At 50.8% G+C, this 15424-nt stretch overlaps 1 protein-coding gene and 2 long non-coding RNA genes across 8 annotated transcripts in view; 1 reads left to right on the top strand and 2 right to left on the bottom strand.

Annotated features, from left to right (window-relative positions):
• The window catches only part of TBCD (tubulin folding cofactor D), a 177676-nt gene that overhangs the window by 21738 nt on the left and 140514 nt on the right, over positions 1–15424 (top strand). For all 5 annotated transcript variants that reach the window (XR_016389022.1, XM_089901471.1, XM_089901470.1 and 2 more), the window contains exons 6-7: positions 679–734; positions 6998–7130. Coding sequence is in view for 4 of the 5 variants with exons in the window: in XM_089901471.1 (XP_089757597.1) it covers positions 679–734; positions 6998–7130 (189 nt within the window). In the remaining variant the exon portion in view is untranslated. The remainder of the gene's footprint in view (positions 1–678; positions 735–6997; positions 7131–15424) is intronic.
• On the bottom strand, positions 3805–12816 carry LOC115803031 (uncharacterized). 2 transcript variants are annotated; one of them, XR_016389029.1, is made up of 3 exons: positions 12644–12816; positions 5404–8250; positions 3805–5167 (listed from the first exon to the last, which is right to left on the bottom strand). It is a non-coding gene; the product is annotated as an uncharacterized LOC115803031 (long non-coding RNA). The 2 variants fall into 2 exon arrangements; XR_004023648.2 differs by having other exon boundaries at positions 3805–6146; positions 6977–8250; positions 12644–12813.
• On the bottom strand, positions 10976–12559 carry LOC149746783 (uncharacterized). The gene is made up of 2 exons (XR_016389030.1): positions 11931–12559; positions 10976–11266 (listed from the first exon to the last, which is right to left on the bottom strand). It is a non-coding gene; the product is annotated as an uncharacterized LOC149746783 (long non-coding RNA).

Raw genomic sequence — 15424 nt, 5'->3', positions numbered from 1 at the left:
CCCTGAGCAGGACTGTCTGAATGTCTTGTGTCAGTAAGTAGACATCTCCCTCAGAGTCTTTAAGGGACAAGGTGCTCCACTGTATCTTCATTTCTAAAGTAGTCTTTTTTAGATAGGTGGATTGTTTCTAGCTGTGTTCCGTTAACCCTTTGGGTGCTTGTCTCCTAAGTGGGATTGCCTGGGGAGAGGACCTAATTTCTAACAATTTGTCCTCCAGAAAATAGATCTTTTAAGTGTATCATTTGGAAAACAGTTGAGATGAGAAGTGGAAACCTCTTAAGGTGTAATTATTGCATTAAACTTCGGCCCTCCTGTGTCTGAGCGGGGCCTCCTAGCTGCTGTGAATGCCAGAGTGCTGGTGGGTTCCAGGAGCGTTCTGTGCACACTCTGGGTAGCAACATACACTCTTCATTTTTCTGCTGCTTTTGCAAATGTGGGTTTCAAGGGGTGTAGCCACATGCTGTATGAGGATTGGGCACTTCCCTGAGGGTGAGCACACATGTGGCAGCTGCAGCCCTGAGTTCACGTTATGAGTGGTTCGTGCAGCTTTGGAATCTGGCCTCTGTCCGTGAGCCTGGGCTCTTGTGGAGCTGCTGAGTGTGGGACCAGGTGGCTGAGTGGGTCCCTGAGGTCTACATCGTGTGTTTAATGGTGCCTGTCCTTTACGCTTCCTTGTAGTCCTACCTGGTCGTCAGCGACAAGGCCCAAGACGCAGCTGCTGTCCTCGTGTCCAAGTAAGTGCTTTCTGAGAAGGTTTACTGTCTGTTACTGTGTGTGTCTGTTGTCATCAGAGAGGATGTTGGGATGATAGGCTTGGGGAAGTCTTTGCTGTCCTGAGGACTCTGCTGCTTTCCTTGAGGGAACCCAATGCTGTTTGGGTGCAGGAAACCTCTGAACCTGATGTGATCACTGACAGTGCTGGTTAGGGGCTCAGGGTCACCTGACGCTGGGTTAGGAGCTCGTGGGCCCGTCAAGGGAGCGCAGATTTAGAACAGGTGTAGCAGTTTCGCCGGGGCCAGGCCTCCCCTCTGGGGGAGGGGGGGTGGCAGTTAGAAGAGCCTTTGGAAGTCACTTAGAAAGCAGTCCACACCATGGTTTGTGGAGATCATGGGCTGTGATTGCGTCATTGTGGCTTGGGATAAAAATCCCCAAACATCCCGTGTTAACGAAAAACAACAGGCTGTGCCTGAAACAGGCAAAGATGGGTTTATCTGATGAGCTGGGTAAGATGACCCAGGCAGCAGGGCCTGGAGTCTCCAAAAAAGTGTCAAAGACACATGTGAAAGCTGAGTAGACTTGTTTCATGAAATGTGAGAATGGAAGAAAGCAGTTTTTCTAAATTAATCTTCTTCATGACATGTGATTTAAAGTATGTATATAGCATAAACGAGTTAGAAAATTTGGCTTTTTTGCCCCTCTACATTTGTGAAAGTTAAAAATTGGCTCTAAAAGCTTTTGGATGTTTTGATCGGGAAAACAGGGCAGCGCCTCCTTCAGGGTCACCTTCTCTTAGGTGTGTAGCCATGACCTTGCACAAGGCGGGAAGAGACATGCTTGATTTATGGGGCAGTTGGGGACATTGGTGAGGTATTTGTGAAAGTACTGGCTAAACCAGAGGGCAGAGCCTAAATGCGAGAAGCTGATTTTAGGAGTGAGGAAGGAAACACCTGAGCTCGCCTGCGATGCTTACCCTGGGGGAGGAGAAACTCACTGACAGAGGCTTCTCATGGTTTTGACAAGGAATGGAAAAGCGTGGCTTTCTTTCTAACTGTGAAAGTAATCATGTGTGCTCAGGAAAATAAAGAAAAGTAAAAAAGTACAAAATAAAACTCACATGTACTGTCATCCCCAGAGATGTAACTGCTCTGTCCTTTGTCCCCCACTGCCCATGGGCATGTTGGTCTGTGGCCCATGGGTACACTTGCAGGGTTGTTTCAGGTGCTGGCAGGCAGGCCTGGAGCTTTGGTCAGTCTTCCAGATGCAATTATGGTGTGATCTATTCTTCCTCCAACCCCACTGTATGTGTGGACTTTTTGTTAGTAAAATTAGCGCCGCCTGGGACACTCTACATGAAACTTTGTACTGTTCTGATTGGCTGTATTTTCTCTTTCCAGTTTTTATTTTTTTTGTATTTATTTATTTTTGGCTGCGTTGAGTCTTCGTTGCTGTGCGCAGGCTTTTCTCTAGTTTTGTGGTGAGCGGGGGCTACTCATTGTTGCGGTGCGTGGGCTTCTCATTGTGGTGGCTTCTCTTGCTGTAGAGCATGGGCTCTAGGCCTGTGGGCTTCAGTAGTTGTGGGGCACGGGCTCAGTAGTTGTGGCACACGGGTTTAGTTGCTCCGCGGCATCTGGGATCTTCCCAGACCAGGGGTCGAACCCGTGTCCCCTGCACTGGCAGGCGGATTCTTAACCACTGTGCCACCAGGGAAGTCCCCCTTCCAATTTTATTGAGATATAATTGACATCCAGCACTGTGCAAGTTTAAGGTGTGCAGCATGATGATTTGACTTACATACATCATAAGATGATTATCACAGCAGGCTTAGTGAACATCCATCATCTCTTATATAGATACAAAATTAAAGATACAGAAAAATATTTCTTCCCTTGGGATGACAACCCTTAGGATTTACTCTCCTTTTTTAAAATTGAATGAAAGATTCTTTAAATTCTAAACTGCTTTACAACTTTCAAAAGTTTCGCACACATGATTTCATATAATCTCATAATAATCCCTTTTCCCCGTACCCCTTTATTGCCTCTCCCCCCAGGATTTACTCTCAGCAGCTTTCATGGATAACATACAGCAGTGTTCAATATATTTATCATGGTGTACGTTACAGACCTAGTACTTATTTATCTTACAGCTGGAAATTGGTACCTTTTTGACTGCCTTCCTCCAGTTCCCCCTTCCCCACCCCTGCCTCTGGCAACCACAAGTCTGATCTTTTGTATGAGTTTGTTTGATTTCTGATTGGTTCTTAGGAATGAATTCCTAGTGGAATGAACATTCTAGGGGTTTTAAATGCAGCTACTGGAAAGGTTGAGCCAGTCGGAAGTCTCCTTTTCCCCATATTTAGCAACACTGCATGTGATCTTACAAATGTTTACTAAATTTGTTAAATGAAACATCTTTATTGTTTATTATCTTTTATTACCAGCAGTACTGAGGGTTTGGTAGAGTTCTGCTGAGCTTGACCTGGTGGAGTATTGCACCTGTGGGGTGGGGGAGGTGAAACCCTAAACCCTTCTTCCCTCCCTGGTGTCCTCCAGAAAGGCGGCAGCTGGAGACCCTGGCTGCCTGTCCACTGCTGGAGGGATGCTCCCCCGCCATCTAGTGGTTGGACGACCAAGTGTTCGTGAGGTTGAGGCCCGTTTTCCACCCAGCTCCTGCCGGTTTGCCAGGTTGTAGGTGCAGCCAGTTTTCCTCAGTTCTAGAGAGGGCGGATGCCCTCAGGTCCTAGAGCTGCTCTGAGTATCCCACCTCACGGACAGGTTCTGACTCGCATATTTCTGTCTTTTTTGGTGGGTTGTTAACTGTGAGGCCCTGGGTGTGAAGGGTGGTCACATGTGGCCTTTGTCCCCACTGGCATCTGTTTTCTGATATTTCACGAGGGAGCTGCCTGTCTTACTCTCTCTGCCGTCAGCTTTGATTGCTTCCTCTTACCATGTGCAGTTCTGGAGCCGCACCTATTTCCTTTCATTAACTGGAACCTTTAAACATCAGCTGCGTTTTCTGTAACTTCGATGTTACATTTACGCCAAGACGTGTGGATATGCGTGTTATGTTACAGAAACTCTTCCATGGAAAGATATGCCTTTATTCGTATTGATTACATTAATTTTAAAAAGATATTTTTAATCTAACTGTAAAATCAAGGTATGCTCCAAGTAGAAAAGTTGGAAATTTTGGAACATAGAAAATTAGGAAAACCCCACACGTCTATAATTATAATACACAATACACGTGTTGTATTTTTTTGGTGTTTTTCTGTGCTGTTATTGTATGGAGTTTGCACAGCACAATCTCTTTGAGTTAGCACCTGCTTTTTCACTTAATTTCACGTTACCGTTGATTAAATGGCTCCTTTAGATTCCACTGTTTTTAGTTACTCTGACCAGCTTTCTCACGTCCTTCCTCTTATAAGCAATGACGTAATGACTAGCTTTGGGTGTAAACCTGTTTTGGTATTTGGGATTATTTTCTTAGGCCAGGCCCCTAGAGGTGGACTTCTGAGTCACAGGACACAAGGACATTGTTGAGTCTATACACCTGTCGCTGGGTAACTCTTGGGAGCGTGTTTTCAGGACTTCTGCAGTCATGGGCAGCCTCAAGAACAACCCTCTTCCCCCCGTTGGATTGTGCATTGTTTTGTTTATTACTAACATTTAGTTTGTATTTCACTGATCGCTGGTGAGCTTTTACACATTAGTCTTATTTCAGACATCGTATGTCCCGTGTAGTGACCTGATTTCTAATATCTGTGGGCTTCTTGGTGCTTTTTCTCCAGTAGTATGAGCTTTCTCTGTGAAGGATGTTAGCTAGAGGAGGGTGTGATACTTCCTCCAGTGGGTTGGTAGCCTTTTACTTTCTTCTTTGGATTAAAGTTTTAATTCTAATGTCAAAATAGTAACTTTTTCCCTTTTATTTATTTAGTTATTTTTACTTTTATGCTTGAAGGCTTACCCTATTAAGAGATTTTACAAAGAATCATTTATATTTTCTACCTTTTTATTGTTTAATATAGAATTATTAATCCATTTGGAATTTCTTTTGGTATAGGATATATGATAGATTTTTTTCCTTCTTACAGGTAACTAAATTCTATCACCATTTTGTGAATATTTAACTTTTCCATTAATTAATTTAAAAACACACACAAAGTAAGTTCTTACATAAAGTAGGGTTTGTCACTTCACCCGTACTGTTTCACTCTCAGACCAGATACTCTGTGGTAACAGTACTGACAAGGGTCCGGAGCAGCAATGTGTCCCACTGGTGTTTTGCCCTTTGTCCCTCTGGTAGGTCTAGTCCTGTAGTTAAGGTTTTGCTGATCACTCTTGTGGAGATTACCTTCCTGAGAGAAAGACAGTGGGGTCTCTAAACACCTGCACATGTTAGCTGAGTTCCACATTGAAAGTAGATGTAGTCTGTGATGTAACTTTTCCTAAAAGGGAAGGAAGTGTAGGATTCAGAGATCTTTCAGTTTGTGTAGAAGGGTCTCGTTCTGTGTGTTACATCTGTGGGATAGGTATTTTCCATTTTTGCTTATCTGTACTTTTGGACCTCTGCTGCAAACATAACATTTTCTTTTTTAGAGAGAAAAATAAAAAATATAAAATAACCTATTTGCTTAAATCTTTCAAAGGAGCCTTAGGTTTTTACTGTAATTTGGAAACTCACCTTGTGTGATTTTGCCCAGGAATGGAAGTTGGCCGCTACAGGCTGCACACAGAACATCAGCCTCCTGCCTGCTCAGCAGATGAGTGGGTGGAGGAAGCAGGGTGCGTGGCCCCTGAGTGGCTGGCGCTGTGACTCACGTCTCCAAGTTGGGCTTTGGGTCCCAGCAGGGCCGCTTACCAGCCCTGTGGGCCGTTCTGTGCCTGTGACCTCGCCTGTCCTGAGGGCCACCCCACTGCAGGTGCTGTGCCTGCCCACATGCAGGGTGAGTGCCAGCCGGCTGTTGTCTTCAGGCTGAGGATCAGGTCACTGTAGGTGTGACCCTCATCCTGTGGCCCCCTCCAGAATCAAGGGGTTTTAAACAGGGCCAAGGACATTGAGATAGGGTATATAATACCAGTTATCCATTTTAGATGATCACTCTGAGGTGCAGATTTTATGAAATTCCTGGGCCCTCTTCTCAGACCCGCCGTAACGCAACTTCTTGGCCGGCAGGGGTGGCATGTGAGTTCGCCTTTGTAACCAGCATCCTAAAGTTTGGTAAATCCTCGGTGACCAAGTCTCTGGGTGTGTACCCTGATCGGGGTGGGCGAAGACAGTCGTGGCAGCTTTGTTTTACTGACACGGAGACCTTCTACATGGCCGCAGTGTAATCCCTGCAATGGCTGAGCATCTCGCGTGGGGCGGCGGTGGCTGTTTTGAGGGAAGAGGGGCCTGTGGGGGCTTCTGGTCAGGACAGGAGGCTCCTGCAGGGGTGCAGAGGACAGAGCCAGGCATGTCGAGTGCTGCCCCCAGGGTAGTGCCACCTGGCGTGTTTCTGTGCTATTGGTGCCGAGCCCTCTCTGGGTGTGGTCTGTGGGGCCAGCTAGGGGAGCGAGAGGTCCTCACGGGTCACCTCCTGCGACACTGTCCCTGCGCCTGCTGCCCTCCCCTCACTCAACTGTTTCCTTCTCATTGTTCGCCTACTTCCTGTGTTTCTGCCCCAAGACTGCAAGCTCCCCCAGGAGGGCAGGGGCTCAGCCTGAGTCAGAGAGCTGGGGGATGGTGTGTGCACTGGTTAGAGAGGAGTGAAGGGGGCCTGGGCTTCGGTGTGGGAGCCCGAGGGTGGCTGCCGGCCCAGACCAGTGTACAGGAGGGTGGGCGAGAGCCAGCACTCCGGAAGTGCAGCACTGAGCAGACGCCTGCGGTGGGGACGATGGGGCCGTGGACACAGCTGGAGCTCTGCATGCCGTGTGCAGCAGAGAGGATGGGGAAGGAGTCCCATGGCAGATGCAGAGAGGGAGGTCGCAGGTGGCAGCATGGGTTCCCAAGGTGAAGGGATACAGAGTTGGGCTGAAGAGTGGGCGTGGGTGGGCTCAGGTGAAGGTGGTCCCATGCTACACAGGGTCTCAGGATGAGGGGGCTCAGGAGGCGGGAAGGAGGCGGGAAGTGTGTGGGGGTGGGGACTCTGTGAGACCCCAGAGAGGTGGTGGTGGGAATTGCCACCTGAGAGCCAGGGTCTTAGGTTGGAGAGTGGCAGTGGGCCAGGAAAGGGTGAGCTCTTGGCAGCTGGGGCCTCGCTCGAGCTGTCACCTACCTGTCTGTCCCCTTTTGGCAGGTTTGTCACGCGGCCCGACGTTAAGCAGAAGAAGATGGCGAGTTTCCTGGACTGGAGCCTATGCACTTTGGCCTGCTCCTCCTTCCAGACCATCGAGGGGGTCGTCACCATGGACGGGATGCTGCAGGCCCTGGTAAACACTGTCCCAGTGGTGCGGGGCGGTCAGCAGTCAGCTTGTGGGGCTGTCAGAACCCTGGGGACAAGCCCTGTTTACCTTGGTTTCGTGGGGAAGTGGTTGGAACACAGGAGGAGATGTTGAACCCCGACAGAACAGTGAACACGGTTTCTTTTCTCTGCTGCTTTGCACTGGGCCCTGTGACTGAGTGCCGGCCCTGCATTGTTAGCGATGGGCTTTCTGCTCTGGGGAAGGGGGTGGACTGGTGGCCCTGCGCATCGCCGCCAGGGGGCACCAGTGCCTGCAGAGCTGGAGCCAGCAGGCAGGTAGGGGCGTGTCCTCCTCGAGCTTCCTGCTGCTCAGATGTGTTACAGAGAAAAATGATTGGAACCAGCTTGAAGGAAATAAGGCAGGTGGTTTGAAATTTGGTCTTGTTCAGATACTCAGGGTATTTGTAACCACTGTACTGAGCGCAGACCTGGCCCCTGGCCTGAGAGCTCCCACCGTTTCCTGGCTGCCTGCTTTGCTTGTCTGGTGGTGCCTTTTCTAGGAGGAAAGATCAATTGAGTTTAATTGGTTAAACTCTGCAGGGGAGGGGAGGCTGCCACACTTGATGCTCTGGGATCAGGGCTCCCCTCCCTGGGCCTTGTGGTCCTTGCTCTTTCATTGCAGTGGGTGTGATTCCGTCCTTGCCCTTGTCTCTGAAGCTGGAGAGCTCAGGGCCCACTTTGAGGAGAGCAGGGCATTTGGACTATGTTTAAATGGTGGCATTTGGGCCGTGACTCAGCGTGATGTCATCTTCTTGGGTGTCATCCCATCTCCTTTCCTTGGCTGTTGCAGGTTCTGGTGGGGTGTAGGAAGGGTGAGGGCCTGGGGGAAGTGGGGCTGTTGGTGTGATGTCCTGGGGCAGAGGGACAGGAGGTGGGAGGATCGGAGAGGACAGTCCTCCTCCCTGCCTGCCCTGCACTTAGAATGTTCTCTCATCTGTGTCTTTTCATTTATGATGCCATTGTCTTCAGGAAGGATTGGCATTTAAATGATGAGGGTATCTCAAGACGTTTTAAAAAGAAACCTGGAAAAATAAAACATGTTCCTGTAGTCTGATGAGGTGATCTGTTTATTCATGTGTCCTTTCATTCTGTAAATAAATGTGATATGTTATACTTACAATGGTTTTTAAAAAGTTGACATGTAATTCGCATAATTCACCTTTTTAAAGTATATAAGTTCAGTGATTATTTTGTATATGTACAGGGTACAACCATCACCACTTGTCTAATTCCAGAATACTCTCATCACCCCTAAAGGAAACCCCACACACATTAGCAGTCCCTCCCTGTTCCTCCCCTGCCATCCCCCAGCCCCTGGCAACCAGTGATCTACTTTCTGTCTCTCTGGGTTTGCTTATTCTGGACATTTCATACAGTGGAATCATGTGCAGTGTGACTTTTTGAGTCTGGCTTCTTTCCTTTAGCATCATGTGTTCACGGTTCCTCCATGTTGTAGCCTGTGTCAGTGCTTTGTTCCTTCTTACGGTCAATACTCCACTGTATGGGAATTCTTAGTTACTCTGAATAACGCTGATCTGAAATTTTGTATATAAGTTTTTGTTTGAGCATATATTTTCAATTTCCTTGCTACAGTAGTAGCAACAGGTTTTTTTTTTTAAGTTTAACAATAATTTATTTAAAATTTATTTACTTATTTTTGGCTGCTTTGGGTCTTCATTGCTGTGCACGGGCTTTCTCTAGTTGCAGCTAGCAGGGGCTACTCCTCGCTGCGGTGCGCGGGCTTCTCATTGCAGTGGCTTCTCTTGTTGTGGAGCACGGGCTCTAGGCGCATGGGCCTCAGCAGCTGCATCATGCGGGCTCAGTTGTGGCTCATGGACTCTATAGCGCAGGCTCAGAAGCTGTGGCGCACGGGCTTTGTTGCTCTGCAGCATGTGGGATCTTCCTGGACCAGGGCTCGAACCCATGTCCCCTGCATTGGCAGATGGATTCTCAACCACTGAGCCACCAGGGAAGCCCCAGTTTAACAATAATTTAAATATTTTTTCTGTGTTTCTGAGGTTTTTAAAAAATTGTTATGGCTGGCGCGCCTGTGATATTGATGGAACACAGGTATCAGCCTGAGCCTGTAGGTGGCTCTCATTCCAGCTGCATGTGTGGGGAGGTGCTTAAGGAGGACTTTATTGCTATGATGGGGGTCAGTGCTGGAGGTGGCTGGCCAGGAATGATGCTGAGTGTTGACAAGAGGGGAGTGGGTGGTCCTGGTCACCAGGCCATCGCTGCAGGGGTCCTGGGCGGGCAGGGGAGGGAGGTAGTGCAGGGCATCCAGCCCTGGTGAAGGATGGGTGGATGCAGCTGAGATGGTTTATTTGAAAGTTTGAGTGTAAGTGGATTCTTAGTTTTTTGTATGAGTCACATTGAGAAGTCTTAGGTCACAGAGAAACAAGGGTCTGACGAACACAGCCAAGCCTGTCAGTCCACTTGGCCTTGCAGGGTAGACCCGCCTAGACGCTGGTGCTGCTTCCTGACTCACTTTTGTCCTGCTTTAGACCTCCTTCCCCCAGTCTGGAATCTGTGTCCTTGACAGGCTCCTGGGGTCTCCTACCGGGCCCCCCTGGCCTGGAAGCTGCCTCTCCAGAGGCCATTGCTGTGTTCAGGTCAGGGTAACTGAGCCGCAGGTGCCTCCACCATGGGGCTGGAGCCAGCAGTGACCACCCCTGGGGCGTGCAGCTGGCGAGGCCTGTGTAACCCCTGCCTGGACTGGCAGCGGCAGGCCTGTGTGTTCAGGCCACCAGCGAGAGTCCTGGGGGCGCCAGTGCTTTTTTTTTTTTTTTTTTAACGTTTTTGATCCTCTTACTGCTTGTCACTAGGTTGTTCCCAAGCTTTTTTAAAAAATTAATTTATTTTAACTTATTTTATTTTTGGCTATGGTGGGTTTTCATTGCTGTGTGTGGGCTTTAGTTGCGGCGAGCGGGGGCTACTTTTCATTGCGGTGTGAGGACTTCTCACTGCGGTGGCTTCTCTTGTTGCAGAGCACGGACTCTAGGCGCCCGGGCTTCAGTAGCTGTGGCTCGCGGGCTCTAGAGCTGAGGCTTAGTAGTTGTGGTGCACAGGCTTAGTTGCTGTGCGGCATGTGGGATCTTCCCAGACCAGGGCTCGAACCTGTGTCCCCTGCATTGGCAGGCGGATTCTTAACCACTGTGCCACCAGGGAAACCCTGTTCCCAAGTTCTGTTCCTTCTTCCCCGGGTGGGGCACAGGCGTTGGCAAGCCCGCTGCTGCCCTCCTGCTGGCCCCTTCACTGGCCATGAGTGGGGAAGTGCTTTTTATTGGGACATCTCCCCATTTGACACTCAGGAGGAGAGAAGGCCTCCATTTTCTCTTCGTCTTGAGGAATAAAATGATTTTCCCAAAGGTTTAGCAAAGTTGAACCCTGTGTCCCTGCCCGCTTGTTGGCCCAGAGGAGGAAGCCCTGCGGGGCCGAGGCCCTTTGGCAGCCGCACCCCGGAGCTGTCGGGGAGATGCGCCCTCAGTGAGGGTATCACCTGGTGTAAGAGCCCTGCCAGGGGAGGGGAGGCCTGGCCCTCCCACAGCTCCCAAGGCAGGCACATCCTTCTGGAGCCTTCAGAAGCCCAGTGCTTCCTCTGGAAAACCCAGGTCTTTCTGGAATCATGCACGTTCTTTCCTTTCCTTTTTTTTGAAGGAGAAATTTGGTTTAATTGCTGCTACTGCCGCCTGGGCAGGAGGAGACAGTGTTGGTGCTGAACTCTCCCAGGCGGGAGCGGTTTCGCCATGAGCTTGTCAGACCTGAACAGGGAGGCTGGGTGTCCCCTGTGCATGATGAAACCTGCAGGTGTGCTGTGCTTCAGGATTGCGTCTGCCTCCTTCGATGCACTTGGCTTCATTCTATCCACCTGCTCATTAGTGTGGGTTAGGCGAAACAGGTGGACTCGTAACGAGTACCATCGAAACTGGCGCTTCATTTTTATTTCCCTTGAAGCCTATTCCTCTTGCAGGGATGATTTTTAACCCTCTGGCAGGGAAATAAGTGTTTGGCAACTTCATTTCGTTGGAAGGCCTCTTTACTGTAGATCTTTGAAACACCCTTTGGTTTAGTCCCTCTTTAAGCATTAGGATTAATGGAAATCTAGGAAATTCAAGGAAGGGAAACACAATATTAAAAATTGAGGCTGGTGGCCATTTGAACTTGCTGCGCTCCGCTCACACTGGCAGGCATGCTGTCTCCGCTCTGGCTCCTCAGATTAGAGACTGACTGACAGGTGGCTCTGTGTGCTTCCCGAGGGCGGGCAGCAGACGGGGGCGCGCCATTCTGTTTGCCAGCTGCTGGGGTTGTCCCCCCTTCACAGTGAGGGTTCTTCTGTCCGTTCTGTCACTGTCACAAGTACACCTTGTTAAAGGGTAAAGCAGTCACAAACAAGATTAAAGAGCAGGGAAGTGAAGACGGCAGATGCCCACAGTCCCACAGCCTGAGCCCCTTGTGGGGAGGGCGGGGGCCCTGCTTTGGCACGTGGTTTAAGGACGTGGAGGAGCCTCGTGTCCGGGTCAGGGTGGCTGTCGAGCAGGTGGCCCGCACCCTCGGACGGGCAGGCTGCACCCCGGATGCGCGCCCCAGACTCCAGACGTGGTTGGCTCTGTCCCCCAGGGAGGAGCGGGTCCTACAGCAGCACCTGAGATCCCAGCGGAGGCAGCCCCTCTCCATGCCCCCGTCTGTGGAAGGGAAGCAGCAGGCCTCTGGCCTCAGAGCGTGGCGTGAGCTCACCCCTGAACTTGAAGAGAAGGCACTTGCTTACCCAGAACATTTCTCATGTGGCTTTGATTCCTCTTCTTTCAGGATTCTTTGGAACCGGCACCCTGTGGTTTCATTAAAGTTGTTTGGCCAGAGGACAAATTAACCAAACTGGGCTTTTTAGTCATAGCACTTGCCTGGGGCAGCGTTTCCGGTGGAGGAAAACGTGGTAGAACCATTTGAATGTGACCATTTTCAGGGTGTGGATGTTTATGTAATGTTCATGTGCTCCTATAGGATTCAGGTGAAATAAGGCATCTTCAGTTTCCTTGGGGGTCTAAGATGTGGAGCAGCCAACTCTGAGGCTGCTTTAATCTCACGTGACTCTGTTTTATGCATGGCGGGCTGCCCAGTGCACGGGTCTTGTTAGAACACGCACTGTGTGAGGCTTGTCTCCGTTCACCGGCGGCCTGGTTTGTACACCTGCTGTGTGATGGGATGACGTGTCCTGCTGGACAGGTGTGTGCTTGCAGGCAGCCAGCCTGGGCCCACGCTTGCACGGGAAGTGGCTTAGCCATCGCAGTGCCTTTGCCTCTTGGATGAGAGACAGACACAGAGCGCTGTGCTCTGTGAGACAAATGCAGACTGCTTGGCCAGTGTCCCTCCACCGTGGTGCCCCACCTCGTAGCCCCCACTTACCTGGCTGCCTGGCCACCCTCACCTTCCCTCCAGCGCAGGGGTCCCTCAGGCTCTGTCTGTGCCCGACTCTCCACTGACCTTAGTCCTTGGTTTCTGTCCTTGGTCCCAGAGCCCTGGTTCTGTGCACCTGCTGTGCTTCAGGCTCCGCACTGTGGCTTTCCCCTCCTCCTGCCTGAGTTGCGAGTGAGACCCAGCCGCAGAGGAGGAAGCTGGCCGGCGCTGGCTGTGCTCTCACAGGCTAAGTCCAGGGCCGAGCCCCAAGGTGGGGAGGTGGCTTGAGGCGTCTCCGCGGCCCCGCCCTTCTTTACTGGTTCGGTGCTCCCTGGGCTGTGCTGGCCGCTTCCCTGGCCCATCCTCCACGCTGTCCAGGGTCCTCTCGGCCATCTGCCTGCTGCTGCCCTCCCTCCATTCAGGGGCTGGCCCAGTCTGGAGGGTCCCTCTGGGCAGTGACAACCGCCTCTGGGTGTTCTGGGTCCCATGCTGCTTTCTGCTGCCCAGGTCGCCTGCCCTGTCAAAGCCCGTCAGTGGGCTCAGCTCTGCCCATCTGGTCCCAGGCGAGGTTCTTCCTCCCTTTCCTCCTTGTGTCTCCTCTTGTCTCACTTCCGCACAGAGCCCCCTCCTCCCCCTGGGCTTGGCACCAGAGCACGACCCCTGCCACTTCCTGCGTCTGAGCCAGCTCTTCTCGGGACGCTCCCCTGTGTGTCACAGCCTCCTCCTCTGACCTCTGCTCTGGGAACTGCAGGCTTTATGTTGATCATTTCTAAGTTTCTGTGGCAGGAATTATGCCTTTTGCATCCTTTACACGTCACTTTGTTAGGCAAATAGGAGATGTATGATCAGTGTTTTTGGTACTTGTGAATCGACTGAGAATTGACTTTTATCTGAAGAATCATTAGCACTGAGTAAGTGGTCCTAACAGGGCATGTTCGGGAGGGACTGGAGTCGACTGGTCTGGCTCTCCCTCCAAGATTGTTCCTGCAGGTCTTTGCCATCCTCAGGCTTGCTCTTCCCGTAGTGGAGGTCGAGGTGGGGCAGCATCTTTGCTGCCCTTCAGACTGATTCTGACCCTTTTAAGGGAAGAGCTTTTAGCTTTTTTTGCTACATGGTGTTTGAAATTCCTGTATCGGGGCGGTAGAAAGCCTGCTTGTGCCTGTACCTTTGTGTGGTTGCTCATGGTTTGTAGAGTCTGACCACGCTGTCTTGGGGTGGGTGGGCTGGACGAGGGCCACCCCGAGTGGCCTCCCAGTCATCCGCCCCCTGCCCTGGAAAGCTGGGCCCCTCTGTGTAGTAGGACCACAGGCAGCCCAAACGCTAGGGTCTAGGAGGGGTCATTTAAACGGGAACATCTTAATGCAGCTTGTTATTAGGATCCTGACTTCCGCGGGGACTGTTTAGAACATTTGAGGAAGCTGGGAAATAATAAGGTGGTGGAATACGTCGTTATGAGCAGATTGACATCTGAAAACAGGAGGTCACAGTCGTCAAGTGTCCTCTGGGCTCTTGTGCGCCGTGCAGCCTCATCTTCCAGACAGGACGCAGGAAGCTGCCGTCAGTGACTGGGGTGGGGCGGGCCGGCCGTCTCCCCTCCTGTGAAGGTGTGTGTTTACGATTGGGATTTCACTGTTAGGTTAGGAAAAGATTTAACACATAATGGGAAGATAAAACTAATGTGATTATTTTGATCATTTAAACATTTCTTTTTGAAGTTAATTTTTATTTACATATTTGTGTACTTAAAATCCTTTATAGTTTACTTGATATAAGTGTATTTTATCAGAATTGTATTTTTTCATTCTGGGTCCTAGCTGGTAATAATCACCTGTTTATCCTAGCCATTGAAAACTCAATTTCAACAACTAAAATTTTTCCACATTTGGAAGTTTTTTGTTTTCCCCTTAGTGTATGCAGTCCTGAGGAAGTAAACCAGGCACCCTCTCGAGAGAACAGATGTCTTGCTTCTTCTTGGGGTGGGAGGTGCCTCTGGTTGGGCTGGCTTGCCCCTCCCCTCCCTCAGGCCTGGTCCTGAGCACAGTCTGGTGGGCATGGCCTTCAGGCCAGTTGTCCTCCTGTATTTCTTGGTGATCCCCTGTACAGTTTCAGGTTACTGTCATTTCTTGGGGTGGTGGTGGCCCTCCCCCTCCCTTTTATTTTTGCAAGCCAGTAGTGTGTGTGTGTGTGTGTGTGTGTGTCGGGATGGAGGGTGGTGCAGGTGGTGGGGTTCTTCTCCTCTGACCTGCAGGGAAGGGGGGCCTGGAGCGTGAGTTAAGAGAATTCGTCTGTATAGCGCCCTTGGGTGTTACTCAGAGGGCGCCAAGCTGTTGGGCTCTGTTGCCTTCCATGGAAGGTTTGGTCCTGGCTCGGCTCTGTGGCTCCAGCAAGGACCATCAGTCAAGCTCTGGAGTGGCGTCCAGCCTGAAACTGTTGTGTCAGTGCTGATGGTCCTTTCTGTTTACGTTTTGTCCCCTTCGTGTGTGCACATCCAGGAACAGCTGTGATACTGGGGCGTGGTCCCCTCTGTTGCCCTGGGGCAGGACTCAGGAGCACAGAACGGGGGAGCTTGTCCTGCCTGAGCCCCATCCTGTCTGCTGGTTGGTGTGTTTGTGATGTCACGTCTTTCTGAGGGACTGGGAATGGGGCCGTCATGCAGTGAGGTGCCGCTCAGTGCCAGTGCTCATCAGCTCACAGGGTAATTCTTGGGTGCTAGTAAGTGGCACCCCTGAGCCGTGTGGTGTGGGCCCCTTTCTCCCAGGGCCTAGGGTGGAGCTGCTTTTCTTGTCCTTGACTCAGTGGTGCCTTCAGGGGCCTCAGACCAGCATCTCCTGCTTGGCAGCCGGGCGGACTTGCTCTCAACAGCCGACA

The sequence above is a fragment of the Delphinapterus leucas genome, chromosome 19, assembly GCF_059928025.1.
Source record: "Delphinapterus leucas isolate spDelLeu-1000000601 "Yukka" chromosome 19, BTC_Dleu_Yukka2, whole genome shotgun sequence".
Classification (NCBI taxonomy): Eukaryota; Metazoa; Chordata; class Mammalia; order Artiodactyla; family Monodontidae; genus Delphinapterus; species Delphinapterus leucas.
Note: the sequence above shows the minus strand (reverse complement) of the source record. Positions and strands in the feature narration are given on the sequence as shown.